The sequence below is a fragment of the Ustilago hordei genome (assembly GCF_900519145.1).
Source record: "Ustilago hordei strain Uho2 genome assembly, contig: UHO2_contig_09, whole genome shotgun sequence".
Classification (NCBI taxonomy): domain Eukaryota; kingdom Fungi; phylum Basidiomycota; class Ustilaginomycetes; order Ustilaginales; family Ustilaginaceae; genus Ustilago; species Ustilago hordei.
In genome coordinates this window covers 167,565-185,449 of record NW_024545280.1, presented here as the reverse complement: position 1 = coordinate 185,449, position 17,885 = coordinate 167,565, and the positions used below count along the sequence as shown (strand labels likewise).

The 17,885-nt window shown below is 52.8% G+C and overlaps 4 protein-coding genes across 4 annotated transcripts; 2 read left to right on the top strand and 2 right to left on the bottom strand.

The window, feature by feature from the left end:
- Positions 1-228: 228 nt before the first annotated feature.
- UHO2_04445 (putative SEC7 - component of non-clathrin vesicle coat) lies at positions 229-6,408 on the top strand (the record flags this gene model as incomplete). Its single annotated transcript, XM_041558437.1, has 1 exon — positions 229-6,408. The coding sequence occupies one exon, from the start codon at positions 229-231 to the stop codon at positions 6,406-6,408; it is 6,180 nt and encodes a 2,059-aa protein (XP_041414371.1).
- Positions 6,409-6,716: 308 nt separating this feature from the next.
- UHO2_04444 (uncharacterized protein) lies at positions 6,717-8,735 on the bottom strand (the record flags this gene model as incomplete). The annotated part of the gene is made up of 1 exon (XM_041558436.1): positions 6,717-8,735. The coding sequence occupies one exon, from the start codon at positions 8,733-8,735 to the stop codon at positions 6,717-6,719; it is 2,019 nt and encodes a 672-aa protein (XP_041414370.1).
- Positions 8,736-11,094: 2,359 nt separating this feature from the next.
- Positions 11,095-13,518, top strand: UHO2_04443 (putative isp4 - oligopeptide transporter; the record flags this gene model as incomplete). The annotated part of the gene is made up of 1 exon (XM_041558435.1): positions 11,095-13,518. One exon carries the CDS (start codon positions 11,095-11,097, stop codon positions 13,516-13,518), a length of 2,424 nt encoding a protein of 807 aa, XP_041414369.1.
- Positions 13,519-13,879: 361 nt separating this feature from the next.
- UHO2_04442 (uncharacterized protein) lies at positions 13,880-17,551 on the bottom strand (the record flags this gene model as incomplete). Its single annotated transcript, XM_041558434.1, has 1 exon — positions 13,880-17,551. The coding sequence occupies one exon, from the start codon at positions 17,549-17,551 to the stop codon at positions 13,880-13,882; it is 3,672 nt and encodes a 1,223-aa protein (XP_041414368.1).
- Positions 17,552-17,885: the final 334 nt, after the last annotated feature.

The following is a 17,885-nucleotide window of genomic DNA, read 5'->3' as shown; positions in this document are numbered from 1 at the left end:
TGCTTTGGTGCTGTTGCTTTGGTGCTGTTTGAAGAGAGAGCCAAGAGAAATGGCAGCAAATGTGAATTGTATTGCGCTTTGACCGGCACAGCTTTCATCTTGTTCGGCACGTTTTTGCACACACACACACACACACACACACACACACCCCTCTCTCTGCTGTTGCTTCCTTCCCTAACATCAACAAACCGCTCCTCTTTGCTAGAAAGGATACGGACCGTGCCCATCATGGCGGATCACGAGGTCAGTGCCGCAGAAGCCTCCTCGAAACCACACCTTCCTTCAGCAGGCACCAGCCTCGTAGACCCTACACCTACTCCTGCTGCTCATTCAACACAAGTGTCAGGAGAAGCCGACCAACAGGTACAAGCCGCCGATCAGGAGGACCAAAGTGCTCAACAGGCCCACGCAACTGAAGCAGAGCCAGTGTCAAAAGACCAGAAGCTGCCACTACCAGCGTCAGAAGAAATCTCATTGGGCGAATCAAAGCCTTCAGAGACCGAACAGAACAACACTACCGTAGACCTACCAGCGATCGGCATTCCGGAAGCTTCCGAGAGCACTGCTGTAGATGGTACCGCTCCCAGTTCAGATCGCCAAGTAGGAGCAGAGGCAAACGGAGCCGCCGCAGCTCATCACAATGCCAGCAACGGAGCAGCCGACAATGAGGCTGTTGCTGAGCAGTCACCAAGCAACGCGACCGTCACCACACAGCCACCGGAGTCTCCTACAAAAGAACCATTACCCCAGCAGGAAACACGTCAGACTATCCTCCCCAACGCCCAAGCAGCTGCAGATGAAAGCGCAGATCAACCTTCACCGCTCCCATCTGCCGAAGCATCGAGTTCGCGAGTCAGCATGGCTAAATCCCGTCGATCCTCCTCTGTCTCAACGACAGCAACAGCCGCCACTACAGTCCACTCTCGATCTAGTCTCAAGAGTCTCAACAAGGGTAGTGCTGTCTTTGTTATCTCGGCACTCGAGACGCTCGCCAGCTCGAAGGAGGCCAGAAAGGATAAGGCGCTCAAAGAGGCAGCTAATACCGCGCTTGACATGGTTAAAGCCGCAGCTGCGTTTACAACATCATCACAGTCAGCCGAACAGCATCAGCCTCTCCTCGATCCACGCGTCGTCTTTGAGCCTCTCCGATTGGCATGCAGGACGCGCAGCAACAACCTCACCATCACCAGTCTCGACTGCATCGGCAAGCTTGTCAGCTATGCTTTCTTCGCCGAGGATGATCCGACTGCTGTCGCCAGTGCAATTGTCGCTGCTGGTCAGCCGCCACAGACGCTTGCCGACTTGGTCACCGAGACGGTTTGCGACTGCTACCACGAGAACTTGGACGACAAGGTTGCGCTGCAGATCATCAAGGCTCTTCTCGCTTCCATATTGTCGACCGTAGTGCACGTCCACCAGTCCAGTCTGCTCAAGGCGGTGCGTACGGTCTACAACATCTTCCTCATGAGCAAGTCTCCCGCCAATCAGGCAATTGCTCAAGGAAGTCTTACGCAGATGGTCCATCACGTCTTTGCACGCCTCCCTCGCAGCGGCTTTTCTGGCTTTGGCATGCCTTCGACCTCCAACAGCACAACTGACGTCACACAAACGCATTCACGTTCCAACGGCAATAGCAACCGCAAGGGGTCAGAAGAAGAGGCAGCAGACACACGCCAGGATCACAATTGCAACGCAGCAAACGGTTCGAATGCCGGCGCGGGCCAAGTTGAAAAGATCACACTTCAGACGCTCGAGAACCGCAAATCCTTCGAAGGTGCATCGGAACGCGACAATGCTGGCAGTCTTGCTAACATGAGCACTGCCGAGCTCTTTGTCAAAGACGCCTTCTTGGTCCTTCGAGCACTCTGCAAGCTCACGATGAAGCCCCTTGGTGCCGAAAGTGAGCGTGACCTCAAATCACACGCCATGCGATCAAAGCTTCTCTCGCTTCACCTCATCCTCACCATCCTCCAGTCGCACACGGCCATCTTCACCGACCCCAGCGTCATCATTCACAGCACCACCACGGGAGAACAGACACAATTCGTTCAGGCAGTCAAGCAGTACCTCTGCCTCAGTCTAAGCCGAAATGCCGTTAGCAGCGTCAATCAGGTCTTTGAAGTTAGTTGCGAGATCTTCTGGCTTGTTCTCGACGGAATGCGCACCAAACTCAAGAAAGAAATCGAGGTGTTGCTCAACGAGATCTTCCTGCCCATCTTGGAGATGCGCACTTCGACAGCGAAGCAAAAGTCGATTCTGTTGGGTGTCATGATCAGACTCTGTCAGGACCCGCAAGCGTTGGTGGAGATCTACTTGAACTACGATTGCGACAGGACAGCGTTGGACAATATCTACGAGCGTTTGATGAATGTCATCTCCAAGATCTCGCAGGCGCATGTTTCGGCGAGCGCGGATGGCAAGGATGGTGCCTCGTCTGGTGGGTCATCTTCTGGCTCGGCGATGCCCAAGACGAGCGGATCTGGATCTGCCATCCCGCCTACACTCAGCACTGCTACGTCGAGTGAGATCGGCTCTCAGGACTCGGCGCTCAATTCGTCTGTTGCCAATCAGTCGGTGGAAGCAAGATTGAAGCGACAGAGTCTGGACTGCTTGTGCTCGGTATTGCGCTCCCTTGTTGCATGGTCCAGCCGGGCGTCGGTTGCAACTGACCCGCAGGGACAGGTTCTCAGCAATCATCCAGGCGACAACACTGGCTCGCCTCGTGCAAGCGAGGACATCCGCATCGGCAATGAGACCATCACTGTCGACAGCGAGAATCTCATGGACTCCAGCGGTCACCCAAGCCCCGCCATGGGCACTCAGGGCTCCTCGCTCACCCTTGGTTCTCACACGGGCTCGGAGATCACACGCGGCCACACTCCCGAGCCCCAAGATGACCCCAGTCGCTTCGAAAACGCCAAGCAACGCAAGACGGTCCTCCTCGAAGGCATTCGCAAATTCAACTTCAAGCCAAAACGCGGTATCGACGATCTCGTCAAGAACGGCTTCATCCCTTCTCGTGAGCCTGCCGACATTGCCCGTTTCCTTCTTTACGCCGATGGTCTCAGCAAAGTCCAGATCGGCGAGTTCCTCGGCGAAGGAACACCAGAAAGCAATGCTATCATGCACGCCTTTGTCGATATGATGAACTTTGAAAGTCTCGGCTTCACCGACGCACTCCGTCGATTCCTCCAAGCCTTCCGTTTGCCAGGAGAATCGCAAAAGATCGATCGATACATGCTCAAGTTCGCCGAGCGCTTCGTGCACGGCAACCCGAACGCATTCGCCAATGCAGACACTGCGTATGTTTTCGCGTACTCAGTGATCATGTTGAATACCGATGCGCATAATAAGCAGGTGAAGCATAGGATGACCTTGCAGGATTTCATCAAGAACAACTCCGGAATCGATGACGGGCAGAGTTTGCCAGAGGAGTATCTAAAGTCGGTTTATGATGAGATTCAGAACAATGAGATTAAGATGAAGGATGAGGTTCCTGCTCCTGCGCCTGTCACGCCGTCGTCCGGCCTGGCCAACGCTATCGCGACCGTCGGAAGGGACCTGCAACGTGAAGCATACGTGCTTCAGTCGGAGGGAATGGCGAACAAGACCGAAGCTCTGTTCAGGACAATGGTTCGCGCTCAACGTCGTATCGATCCTCAACAGAGGGCTGCAGCGGAACAGTTCTTCTCCGCATCCCACTTTGAGCACGTCAAACCTATGTTTGAGGTCGCCTGGATGCCTTTCCTCGCCGGCATCTCCGGTCCGTTGCAAGAATCCGATGATGCCGAAGTGGTAGAGAAGTGCTTAGAAGGGTTCCGGGACGCGATTAAGATCGTTTCGCTCTTCGGACTGGAGTTGGAGCGGAATGCTTTCGTGACGACCCTGGCCAAATTCACTTTCCTCAACAACTTGGGCGAGATGAAGAGCAAGAACGTTGAAGCGATCAAGACTTTGCTCGGTGTAGCGCATAGTGAGGGCAACTATCTCAAGGGTAGCTGGAGAGAGGTGCTCACCTGTGTTAGCCAGCTGGAGAGATTCCAGCTTATCGGTGGTGGTATGGATGGTCGACAGCTTCCTGATCTTGGCAGGCGAGGAACCGTTTCCGGAGGCAATGCAGCTGGAGCAAATGGCAACAGAGCCAGACAGCCTTCTCTGCCGAACAGCGAAGTGGTGCAAGCTGGGGCGTCGTTCGAAGTCACGGTTGCTGCGGATATGGTCTTTTCCTCCAGCGCCTCCCTTTCAGGCACGGCGATTGTGGACTTTGTGCAAGCCCTCTCCGATGTATCATGGGAAGAGATTCAGTCTTCAGGTCTCACCGAGCACCCACGCATGTTCTCACTGCAAAAGTTGGTCGAGATCTCGTACTACAACATGGGTCGTATCCGCATGGAATGGTCAAACATCTGGGCCATCTTAGGAGAGCACTTCAACATGGTTTGCTGTCACCCCAATGTCCACGTCTCTGCCTTTGGTCTTGACTCGCTCCGTCAACTTGCTATGCGGTTCTTGGAGAAGGAAGAGTTGCCGCACTTCAAGTTCCAGAAGGACTTCCTTAAGCCGTTCGAGATCACCATGCAGAGAAACCGCAACCTGGAGGCGAAAGAGATGGTCCTGCAGTGCTTGGAGCAGATGATCCAGTCACGTGCTGACAACGTTCGTTCCGGATGGAGGACCATGTTTGGCGTGTTCGGCGCTGCGTCTGTTGCTCCTTCTGAACGCGTGTCCACTTATGCGTTCGATCTGGTCCGTCACTTGAACGCCAAGCATCTGGGCGCTATCATTGTCAACGGCTCTTTCGCGGACCTTTGCATCTGCGCTACCCACTTCGCCAAAGCCAACAAGCAAAAGATCAGCCTTCAAACAACCGAACTCCTCCGCGGCCTCGTAGCCTCAATGCTCAACGCCAAAGAGTGCCCCATCGAAGAAGGTGGTGACCCTGGCCCAGCCGTCAGAACACCCATGTCCGATGATCCTATGGTTCGATTCTGGTTCCCAGTGCTTTTCGCATTCCACGACATCATCATGACGGGCGACGACCTCGAAGTGCGCCGAGTAGCACTCGACAGTCTCTTCTCCATCCTCAAACAATACGGTCGATCCTTCCGATCTGATTTCTGGGATACAGTCTGTCAAGAAATCCTCTTTCCCATCTTTGCTGTCCTCCGATCCCGTCAAGACGTCACACGGTTCTCTTCGCACGAAGACATGTCTGTTTGGCTAAGCACAACGCTCATTCAAGCCCTGCGCAACCTGGTGGACTTGTGGACGTATTACTTTGATATTCTGGAGAGGTTGTTGCCTGGTTTGTTGGATCTGCTGTGCGCATGTATCTGTCAGGAAAATGATACATTGGCCAGGATTGGAACGAGCTGTTTGCAAGGATTGTTGCAAAAGAATGTGAGCAAGTTGACCTTGGAAAAGTGGGGGTTGGTGGTGGATACGTTTTTACAGTTGTTTAGGACTACTACGGCGCATCAGCTTTTTGAGCCGGCGTTGAGGATGGATGGTGCATTGGCAGAGTCGCCGGCGAATGGAGTGGCTATGCCGAATCCGCTTTCGCCTGGTCCAGAAACGCAAGCCCTGCCCGAGGCGGGAAGTGAAGGTGAGGCGGAGAAGCAAAAAGTTCGACAGCAACCAATGTCAGGTTCGGAACGCAGAAGAGCGTTCAAGCAGATCATCGTCAAATGCGTTCTGCAGCTGCTTCTTATTGAGACTACGCACGAGTTGCTGCAGAACGAGCAAGTATACCGAACCATGCCCGCTGCTCAGCTTCTACGACTTACTGGAGTACTCGAAGACTCGTATTTGTTCTCGAAACGGTTTAATGCGGATAAAGACCTCCGTGTAGCGCTCTGGAAAGTCGGATTTATGAAACAGCTACCCAACCTTCTCAAACAAGAGTCCTCATCCGCTGCAACTCTGGTCCACATCTTGGTTCGCATGCACGGCGATACGCGAGCCGAACACGTCGCTCTTCAATCGCAAATCCGGGAGAAACTCGTTCCACTCGGGCACGAGATCGTCTGTGGCTTTTTGCCACTCGAACCGGAAACTCAGGCGAGGAACATTGCTGCTTGGAGCCCCGTTGTCGCGGAGATCTTTACTGGTATTTGCACCTTCGACCAAGGTGAAGGAGAGCAAGCGTTTACGCAGCATAGTGCGGCCTTCTATGCGTTGGCGGTGGATCTGTTGAGCAAGGATCCTTTGCCGGGCGAAATTGCGGAGGCGTTGAGAGCGTTCTTATTCAAAGTGGGCGTGACGAGAGGAATGATTGATCCGAAGAAGGAAGAGGAGAGGAGGAGAAAGATTGTTGACGGGAAGGAAAAGGAGAAGTTACTTGGAGAAGGAATGAGAAGGTTGAGTGGTCAAGGTGCTGCGGCGGTGCGGGGGCAGGGTCAGGGTTAGGGTCAGGGTCAGGGGAGGAGGTGAGAAGGCTTGAGTGAAGACACTCTTTGAGCGATTTCACTTCGAAATGCAAAAAAAAAAAAAAAAAAAAAAAAAAAAAAAAAAAAAAAACCCCACTTTCTGTAGACTTAGAAGCCTGTGTTCTGACAGTGTGTGCCTGCAGCTCACGTTTGCATGAGACTGGCTGTGAGTGTTTCATAGAGTTGTGATTGGCGACGCCGATCGTCTTTCTGGTGACACAGATATGTATCCTTGAGACAATCGAAAGGCTTTCTTGAGCATGAGATGAGTTGATATCGACTGTGAGACTAAACAGAACATTTGTGCCACCATCCATGACTATTTCTCCCCTCCAGCGCTTTCAATAGATCCTTCATCTTACACAAACCATCCTTGCGCTCGCCACACTCCTTGTACTGTCTCAACGGTATCACTGCATCATTCAACTTGAACCTTACCCAATCTCGCTCTCCCTCCTCTTCGGCTTGGTCATCACAGTTCCAGACCTCGACGACAAACCTGGCAGCAAAAGGAACGAGCTTACTCGTGACAAAGTTCCTCTGCCTAGTTACGCCTTTGCCGCGTTGTGGCACTTTCAACTGTTCATCAAACTTGGGCAGGTTCAATGCTGCTAGCACTGAAATGATGGTGGAATCGTGTGTGAAGTCGACATAGAAGCGTCTGTCTATGGGGAAGGTAGTTTGGTCTTTGTTCAGAGTTGAGTTCTCTGAAGTCTGTGTAGCTGAATTCCATGGTGTATGTTGAAGTCGGGAAAGCAACTCGTTGAGCCAACCCAATCCATAGGCGTGACCCAAGGGCGAAGTAGGACCATTGGTATTCATAAACTTTAAATCCCAGGCATATTCATAATCCAGCCATTCTTGCTTGGTGAACAAGGCGCAAAAGTCGCTGTATCCAAAGGCGACCGTATCGTAGGAACACATCTGTTGCATACCGAACAATAGCGTTGAATTCAGATAGGCTCCACTGATATCATTTTTCAAACGTAAGATGGCATCAGAGAGATAAGTCTCCGCCCAACGATCGGCCATGTGACCGCCGGGAGAGTTGTCGGATTTGTTCCATGCAGGACAAGCAAATTCGGGTGCAGTGGTGGTATTGTAGCCTGGTTCTTCGATTTGTATTTCAAATGAAGTGGTTTGGGTCCAGTTGGCACCGAAGAATCCGTTGAGCCAGGCTAGACCGGAGTCTACGATCCGTTGTTGTGATCCAGCACGGGCGAACAAAGTTTTCGGCTTGCCCTTGGCGTCCTTCTCCACTAGATCTGATGCGACGAGTTTGCCGTACAAAAGGGCGGCCTTTACACCAGAATCATAGAGCTGACCACGTCCGACGGGAGTAAGGAGTTCTTCACCGACACCGAACTTGTAGTTGTTGAGGAAGGAGAGTTGGCCAGTGTAGCGTAAGCTAGGGTTGGCGTCGAGGAAGTTTCGCAAGACACTGGGAGGACCGCCTGCAGTGGGGTAACGTGCGCCGTGACGGTGAAGCATGTGAGCCTGGGTGAGGGAGCAGAACTTTCCGGATCCGGGGGTTGTGGCGGGTGTGCCGGCGTACTTGGCATCGTCAATGCCCCAGCCTGAGGATGAGACGTAGGGTGTTAGTGGACCCATATGCTCGAAGGGATTGAAGTTTGCATCTTGGAAGCCGGGGATGGTGGTTTGGATTGGCGATGAACCGATAGTTTGTGTCGGTGCTGCGGCTGTTCGTGTCATATGTTCTGCAAAGTTGGGAGGTACGCCAGTGGTGTAGAACCCAGGATAGCCAGGTGACTTGTTGAACTCGAATGGGATCACTCGGCTGTCTCCGTACCATTTGTCACCCATATAGTCGTAAAACCCGGATGGTGAGACACCGACTTTGGGACCAAAGGCAAAGGCAAAGGCACCAATGACGAGCAACCCACCGCCAATGAGCATACTCAGACGCATACACCTCGCTCGCTGTTGTCTGTTACGTTGTGCCATGGATGCAGACATGCCTACACCTCTTGAGTTGAGACCAGGTAGATCGCCTTGGAGAAGACCGCGAAACCATGCTGGACGCCCAGTCTTATCGATACGCGTTGAATTGTTAGATCCCTCAAGCACGCCACGAGCGGGAAGCTTCTCCATGCGTTTGTCGTCGAGGTCATACTCGTCGTCAAGATCATCGTAGGCGTCTGTGACGCGATGTGTTGCGCTGGTGTCGCCAAGGGACTGTATCCGTGATGTGCCGGAAGCATCTGTGGAGAGACGATGAAGGATGAGGGATTCGGCTTCGAGGTCGTCGTCCTCTGAGCGGCGTTCTTTGTTAGAAGGCGATGGCATGATGGCAGAGCCCGGCTTGACTGCTTGCTGATGCGTCTATTCCAGACTTGCTTTTGGGGACTGAAGCGGCCTACGTGATAGGAAGGGTCGCTGAAGGTTGTGGTGAGTCGAGTATGGTGAGTCGAGTATGGTCAAGGTGTTTGACTTGACAAGTTGGCTCACGCGCTATCAACTGCAGGGTCCTCGGTAGTTAGCCAGCTGGCGATGGAGATCGCCGAGTCCCGAGCAGGCAACATGCAACTCTGCAACAGCGATGGGGACGGCGAAAATGAGGTAAATGTGAGACTCTCACACCTAACAATAATTTTTGGCGAAAATGAGGTTAGGTGTAAGACTTTCACATTAAACAATGATTTTAGCTGCCATCGAGCGGTGACAGTTACCGCCAAATGCGAGGCGGCAAAGCGGCGAGTGTTGGTCGTCTTGGCCAGCTTTCTTCCTATTGTTCTTATCAAGCAAAAAGACGATGTGGAGAGGTGGAGCAGCTCTGAGACGGGACAAGGAAGAGGGATTGATGATGGCCGCAACGCATGCAGGCGTAGGCTGGAGGATGCGGACGGAGAAGCATGCAGACCTTGGGTTGTGGCAATTGCGCAGGTCGCAGGTTGAGAGGGTCTCCTCAAGAAGCATCTCCATGACAGTTGGGCGAACGCTGTTCCGATCTGCAACCAATCTGAGCATCCTTACTTATCGGCCCCATAATCGCTGGGCGCTTTTACATCTGTGAGAGTGAGGTGAGTGGCTGACGAACAAGACCTCGTTGCCCCTCTCAGTATCGCAAGGCAAACAGCCGCCTCGGGACCAGCTGACCTATCTTTGCGAATCGACTGGGGCAAAGAAGCGATGGTGGACGAGTGGATTGGCGGTAGGATAAGCTAAAACCCACAACACCTCGCTACAGCATTGATGATAGTGTCCAGGAACAAACATCAAGACGAATCCTTTTCAGCCAATCACCAATGATCATTGTGAAGGGGCGCAAAGCGGTGGTCTTGGTGGTTGTCGAGGGTTAAAATTCGGAAGACCTTGATCCGTAGCTTGCAGGGATTCATGCAGGGCGCAGAGAAGCATGCCTCTTGGATATGATTGGACGACAATCGAATTCGAACATCTGATTGCCTCGGTTGTTAGCGGCCTGCAGTATCCAGTCTGCGGTTCAGTTGGTAAATTGGTTTGGGGCCAGCCAATAGTATTAAATACAAATGTGAAAAGAGAGAGAAAGAGAGGGCAGCAGGGCAGCAGGGCAGCAGGGCAGCAGGGCAGTCCAGCCCACCTCTGTTCGCTGATTTAACCAGCCGCCGCTCCAGATTGCCGTAGAACCTCGTTCGAATCAAGAGAACAAATTCGAATTTCTGCGGCAAAAGGGCAGAGGAAGAGAGGGCTGGGAGAACCGCCGCTTCAATGCACTACACCGGTCATGTATACCGTCGGGGGCAATCCGACAGGGTCAATTAACTCTGCATACATTTGCATTCAGGCGCCTGGCAGGTCACAGTCTTGCCTCCATCTCGAATCGAAGCTACTCTAACCTCGGCTGTGGATTTCGTGTGCAACTACTTGCTAACCTTGTTCATTCAGACACTGGCCTGTCCCTCTGTTTGGTTAGGAGCCCTTTTTTATTTTTTGAAATGAAACCGAGGCTAAAGTTCAAGCTCAGCTGCAGTTTCGGTACATTCTGACAAGCGCTGCTTCGGATGGCCCACGTCCGAACTTGTTTGCCCTCCTGCCAGCCTATCTCTTGTTTCGCTCCTTCTCTCGCTTGTGCTGTCTCAATGCATTGTCCCCACACATCTGCAACGAATCAGAATGCACTACAATCCGCTTTCTCACGCAAGAGAGCAACGCTGCTTGTATTCTCGTTGCCCTCTGTCTCATAGTGGGATGCCTGCGCAAGATTGTCAGCCGTCGGTCCGCTTTTCCTACTCCTCCTCCTCCTCCTCCTCCTCCTCCTCCTGCTGCTGCTGATAGCGCTGACTTGCCGCTTGCCTTCTTCGGAAGCGCTAGAAGGGTTCCAATCACATCCTTGTTTTTCGCATCCCTGCCATCTCAGCCTGTTCCCACAGATCGGCCAAGCCGACTCAGTGGCACTTGCTCTATCTTCTGGCTTTCCACCTTCCAGCCTTGGCATCTGCCCGGATCACTCCTTCCCCTACTTGAACTGCTCTTGCTTGAATCGACCACCAAGCGCCCCGAGGGTTTATAAAGATAAGACACAAAAATTCCCTCCCTCAGCCGCTTCTGCCTTATTTCCACCCACCTTTTCCGTGGACCCCTACTTTCCGTGGCCCCCCCCCCCCCCCCCTACTTTCCATCGCACTCTCTCTATCCTCCGCCCCTACCTTGGGTTGCGATAGACAAGATGGTCAACGATATCGACATCGCTACGACTTCGAGCCATGGCAGCTCCGACCAGAAGGATTCCTCCAAGGAGGATCTCGGCAGTCCCGGCATTACTCAACTAGACAATGTCGAGAAAAACCTCAAAACCGACTTCCTCGACCACCGCATCAACGACCCCAACATGGCCACCGAAAAGATCGATGCCGTCGAGCATGTCATTGAACAGGGCGACTACAAGGCTGAGGCCCAGATCGAGGATGACCTTGAAGAGGATTCGCCTTATCCAGAAGTTCGCGCCGCCGTTTCCAACGTCGATGACCCTTCCATGCCTGTCATGACTTTCCGTACTTGGCTTCTTGGTATGCTTTTTACCATTGTTATTCCAGGTGTTAATCAGCTTCTCAGCTACCGATACCCCACCGTGACAATCACTTCATTTGTCGCCCAGTTGCTCGCATACCCCATGGGCTGCTTTATGGCCCGCCTTCTTCCTACCAAAGTCTTCAAGACCCCCTTCGGTTCCTTCACTCTTAACCCTGGTCCCTTTAATGTCAAAGAACACACCGTCATCACTGTCATGAGTAACGTTACATACCAGCGTGCTTACGCATCCAACGTCTCCGCTGTCCAGCGAATCACTTACGGTTTCGATTGGGGATTCGGTTACATCATCCTTTTGGTTCTCAGTTCCCAGCTTATCGGTTTCTCCATGGCCGGTTTCTTCCGTCGATGGCTCGTCTGGCCTGCTGCCATGATCTGGCCTGCCAACTTGGGTAACACTGCCTTGTTCACTGCCCTTCACCGACAGGTCGACACTGGAAGCAGCCACATGTCGCGATACAAGTTCTTCATGATCGCTTGCGCATGTGCCTTTTCTTGGTACTTTGTCCCAGGTTATCTCTTCGCCATGATGTCTGTTGGTAACTGGTTCTGCCTCATTGCTCCGGACAATGTTCCCCTCAACCAGATGCTTGGTACTCAGCAAGGTCTCGGTCTTATCCCTCTCACCTTCGACTGGAACCAGTACTCGTACAACGGCAACCCCATTTATACACCTTGGTGGGCACAAGCTAACGTTCTAGGAGGTTTCGTACTATGCTACTGCATCATCGGACCAATCCTATACTACAAGAATGTCTGGAACTTTGCCTATCTCCCATTTTCTACCAGCGGCGTTTATGACCGTTTTGGAGAGAAATTCAAGACTACAAAAGTCACAAGTCCTAACCACCTTCATTTCGACGCCGCCGGTTACAACGCCTATTCCGAACAATATTTCTCAGTCACCTATGCTATCTCCTTTGCCCTCTCCTTCGCCTCGATCACTGCCATCATTGTGCACGTCGGTCTCTTCCACGGCAAGCAGATCTACAGACAGTTCACCACCTCGGTCAACGACGAGCGCGATGTTCACGCCCGACTCATGCAGAGGTACCCTGAGGTCCCCAAGCTCTGGTACGCCATTCTCTTTGTCATCTGCTTCGCTATGGGTGTTGGATGCACTGCTGGCTACGAGACCGACTTCCCCGTTTGGGCTTTTGTCATTTCCCTCATCATCGGTGCCTTCTTCATGCTTCCCGTTGGCGTCGTTTACGCCATCTCCAACGTCGAGGTTGGTCTTAACGTCATCTCCGAGTTCATTATCGGCTACATGCACCCTGGTTCGGCTACCGGTATGATGATGTTCAAGGTCTTCTGTTACATGGCTGTCTACCAGGGTCTCTCCTTCACCGCCGACATGAAGCTTGGTCATTACATGAAGGTTCCTCCTAAGGACATGTTCATTGCCCAGGTTACCGCTATCGTCGTCTCGTCCTTTGTTGTTCTTGGTGTTCAGAGCTGGGTCTTCTCCAACATCGAGAATGTTTGCACACCCGACGCTTCTGACAACTTCACCTGCAACTATCTCATCGTCTTTGGTACCGCCTCTCAGATTTGGGGTCTTATCGGCCCTGGCGCCGTCTTCTCCCCCGGAAAGCAGTACGGCAAGCTCTTATGGATGTTCCTCGTCGGTGCCATCTTCCCCGTCATCATCTGGGCTCTTACCAGGAAGTTCCCTCGCTCGTTCATGCGCAAGGTCAACTCGCCCGTCATCTTCACCGGTACCGGTCTCATGCCTCCTGCCACCGGTATCAACTTCACCGCGTGGGCTCTGTGTGGTTTTGTCTTCAACTACCTCGTCAAGAAGTATCGCACCGGTTGGTGGACACGATACAACTACGTCCTCGGTGCCGCCTTGGACACTGGTACCGCTATTGCTGCGGTTCTCATCTTCTTCTGCCTTATCTTCCCTAAGGGCAGTCAGAGCGACTTCGCCTCGGACGGATGGTGGGGTAATACAGCTCCGTACAACACTGCCGACGGTAATTTGGCTTCCTACCTCACTGCTCCCGAGGAAGGCTTCATGCCTGCACCTGGACAGTTCAGGCCTTACTATAGTTGATTTTACCATGTCTTTATGATTTCTTTCTTATTACTTTGATTCCCAAGCTTCTCTTTGCAGAGGCCTCATGCATGTAGTATTGTAAAGGTTACAAGGATTTCTTTTCGTCTGCTTGTATGTTTGTGTGTTTGTGGGTGTACATGAGAGTGTGGCGCGTAAGTGACATTGGAAATCGTATAGGTCGGTCCTTTTGCAAAGGTGACGTTGGTCGTGTGTTTCACGTCGATATGAGTGAATAGCACGCATCCTTGGTGCTGACACTCAAACCGGCAATCATCACATGAGCACAGACACGAGGGTATGCTGATAAGCCACGTCAGAAGTCTGAAAAGGATAATGATATTGTAGATACAATAAGACATTATGCAGCCGAAACCTTTGCCTCGCTCTCCCCATCCGCCGCCATAGTAGCATCCTCAGACCCAGGTTGAGGCCCCAGCATATCCATGAATGTCGCCAATCTCGCCCTGTTCCCGCCCGCTTTCGTCGTCAAATACTCCACCAACCCAGTCCTCAAATCCGGCTGTCTACTGACCACCTCCCTCAACTGATCTTTCGGCAATTGAATCAAAGCCCCAAACGAACTTGGGGCTGTCTGTTTAGCACAAAGAATAAACCCATCCCAAAGCGGAGGATTTTGCCAAATCTTCTTTGTGATCAATCTCGACAAAAGATTCCTTGCCACATAGCCAGAGAGAGACTTGTAAGTCGAAACGGCCATAATAACGGTACGCATGAACAGCATTGGCAAGTTCTGGTCTTCCGAAATCTGGTTGAGAACAGCAGCGAGGACTTCGGATCGATAAACGTCTGTCATACTGAAACAGATTTGGATCGCTGCAACTGTGTTTTTCAGTCCAATATCTCGTTCGGCGTGGTGGAGTAGACCCATGAGTTCGACGGGTGTCAACAGCTCCGTCTGCCTGACGCGAGGAAGGTTGGAAGAGACCGAACCGAAACCTTGCGGTGGCATCTGAACGATACTTTGGAAAACTGACTTGATCAGAGCTCTATCCTCCGGTGCGCGTGATCCTAGGATCGTCACAACCCGCGGTAGGCGTTTCATGATCTCAGCTTTGTCCAAGTCTGCCATGATCGGCACCAAGAATCGGGGATCCACATCACGCGTGTCGACCAACTCCTTGACCAATGATACGAGCGCAGGAGTACGGCTCTTCTCGGTGAGCGTCTTGAGGATGCACAGTGCCAATGAGTCCGCACCGTCTGGGAAGTTGCCTAGCAAGGTCAAGAGACGTGGATGGTTGGGTCCGAGCGCCCGGATGAGGTTGACAATGTGCGTCTCAATAGCGTCTTGTACAAACTTGGGTGTTCGAGGGTAGGCCATAAAAATCTCATCCAGCATGTCGGCGATCTTGGTGCACAAGGAGAAAGGCAACTCGACGAAGCGTAGCACATCATCGCCATCGATTGGGTGTGTTGATTCTCCTTTCTCTCCCTCTGAGGCTTTCTCTCCGTTCTCGTTTGTCTTCGTGGCGGCCTCTGCGTCGTCTTCGGTCTTAGTTGATCCATTGATGCCATTTGCATCTGCTGCGTCCCCATTGGTGGATTTGTCCTCGGTGCTGGCCTTCTCCGCTTCTACGCTCTTAGTCGGCTCCTGCGTCTCGATGAGGATATCAAGGTTTCTGCATGCAAAAGCAAGAATAGTAGCTTCAAGCGTACTATTAGTGACGGCGCACTGCTTGATCGCAATGATTGCCCTTGCTCGTGTGCTTCTTTCGCTTGTCCTAGTCAACTGCAGCAACTTATCCGCCGACTGCTCTCGCAGCGCAGGTCTCGAAATGCATATATCCTGCAAGGTCGACATACCAGCGACCATCTTGATCTTGTCCTTGCTCAGCGCAGCCACCAAGTCGAGCACTGCGGGCGGAATCTCGGGGAGATCAGCCAAAAACTTGGCGAGCGAACGATCTTTAGCATCTATGTCTGGGATCCAGGCCTGAACGAGCTTCTCCAGCCATATCGGGTACTGATCCTTGGTGGCAGCGCCGGAAGACGCGGCTTTTCTGCGTCGCACGCGATCACAGAACCACTCTTCCGCCATCCACGTGACAGCGAAACGTGTTCTGCGCGCAAAGTCGGCTTTGACGAGCTCGAGCATGAGGGAGCGGATGATGTCAGCTTGTGTTGAAAGTGTTCGCATTGGTTCGACGCCGCCGACAGCCTTGGTTTCAGGCTCGGTGGAGGCGGATGCAGGATCGGCGATGGGCTCGGCGAATCCTCGAGTTGCAAGACGAATGACCAAGGAAGACCAGAGAGCTTGCGTTCCCATTTCCGGCTGCGTTGTGGTGGCCAATGCTGAAGATGCAGCAGATCCGAAACCGCATATCCTTGCAATGGTGTCTTTGATCAGCGAGTCGGATTCGCTCAATGAAAGGTATTCTGGCGGTGCGAGAGCAAAATTCTCGATAACAGCCAATGAGAGCTCTTGCTCTTCTTGCTCTTCTGCTTCTTGCCCAGCTGATCCGGCTCTGGCATCCCGCTCTCGACCTTTAGCTTCCAATGCTTCAAGATCCTCCTCGGCAATGTCCATGGCCAGTGGATCTTGGACAACGTCCTCTGCGGTATCTTGCGCATCCTCTGCCTTGACAGCTTGCGGTGTGCCATCGCCATTGGCCTGTGCTTGGTGCGCCATCGGAGGAGGTCCGGGTGGCGGGCCGGGCGCGGGACCAGGAGGAGGCGGTGGTGGTGGTGGTTGCGTCCGGGTTGCGTTGCCTGTTGATGGTTCTGGCTGTGCTGACGTGGATGCATCTGGAGGCAGATTCGCTCGCATGTTGGCGATGGCTGAATGCAAGTCGCTTTCTGATAAAGCTTGCAGATTGGCAACGATAAGCTCGATCACGAGGTTGATGGGCAGCGTCTTGACGTCGAATGCGGCTAATGGATTGCGTTCGACGCCGCCTGTTGTTCGAACAGAGGCATCGCGAAAAGCCTCGGCCGAAGCATGGTCGCCTTGCTGATTGGCTGATCCGTCGGAGGTGCCAGCTTGCTGATGCTCGAGCTTGATCTTCTTGGGCGCTTCGAGCTCTTCGTCGATCCTCTCACGTTTGCGTTTGGCTTCGGCTTCCTTCTCTGCTTGGTATTTCTTGGCAGCTTCTTCCATGCGACGTTGCTGCGTCTCGAGTGCCTTTTGTAATGAGCTTGACTCTGGACCGGCGAGCTGGTTGCGAACAAAGTGTAGGTAGAAGACTCGAACGGTCTTTTCCACGTTTCGTATTTGTGTGTGGGTGAGGTTCGAGAGACTGGCGGGTGTCCAGGTAGCCATTGCTCGAAGAATAACCGAGCCGAGTTGCGGCCGTGCTTTAGCCAGTACAGCGAGCGAATTGATAGAGGCCATGATGAGATCGGTGACATCGCTGGTGAAGATGAGTGTAACGATCTGTGCGAAAAGGCGATTACCTTCTTCTTCGAGGCTGGCAGCATTGAGGAAAGGATGCGAAGAAGGTATCTGGTTGAGGCCGACATCGTTCTTGAGCTGAGCACGAGGGTCGGTCGAGCCGCGCGACTGAAGCTGCACAATACGCTGGTAGCATTTGATGACAGCAAGCTTGGTTCCCTGACTGCCGTGATCAAAGAGATGGACTACTTGCGCCTTGATGGTTTGGACTGTTTGCCAGAGGCTCGACTTTGCACGATCATTGCATGCAAGACGGAAGAGGACAGGATACATGCTTGCAAAGCATTGAGACGCGATCTTTGTCAGACGCGGATCTCTGTCCTTGATGAGCAAGAGTATCGCTTGCGGTGCATGAGTAGCTAAGTTGGCTTTTGTGTCTTGGGCGAGAGCAGGTCGGCAGAAAGCAAGGTCCATGACTTGGGCTATCCATGTTCGCAATGATGTGCTGGCTTTTGGCAGAAGCGAAATAAGTGATGGTAAGAGGATGGGGATGTTGCCTGGCTGTACCTTGAGAAGGTTGTACAGCTCCGAGAGATGCTGAGCTTCTTCGTTCTTGTCGGACGAGTTGAGCGCGGCGCTCAGCAGGCCTAGCGCATCTGTGTTGGCGGGAGCCGCCATTTCGACTGCCGATGAACCGAGTAATTCGTATCGGATTGTATCGGAATGAGCGAAAGGCCTGAAAACGAACGATGAGTCGATGACGAGCTATGTGAAGCTGTAGTGGTGAGATCCAGCAGCGTGCCGGCTGTGACTGATTAGCAGAAGCGGCGTGTAAATGGCATTTGTGTCGGATGCCGGCGACCAAAGAGCGTCTACGAGAATGAGCGATAAATCAGCGCAGTCGAATGTGCCAGAGCATAGAGCGAGACAACGAGGGAGCGTGATCGAGGTGGTGTTCAGAAGATCCGGTTCGAGACGGCCAGCAACGCGGGCGAATAAAAAATAAATAAAA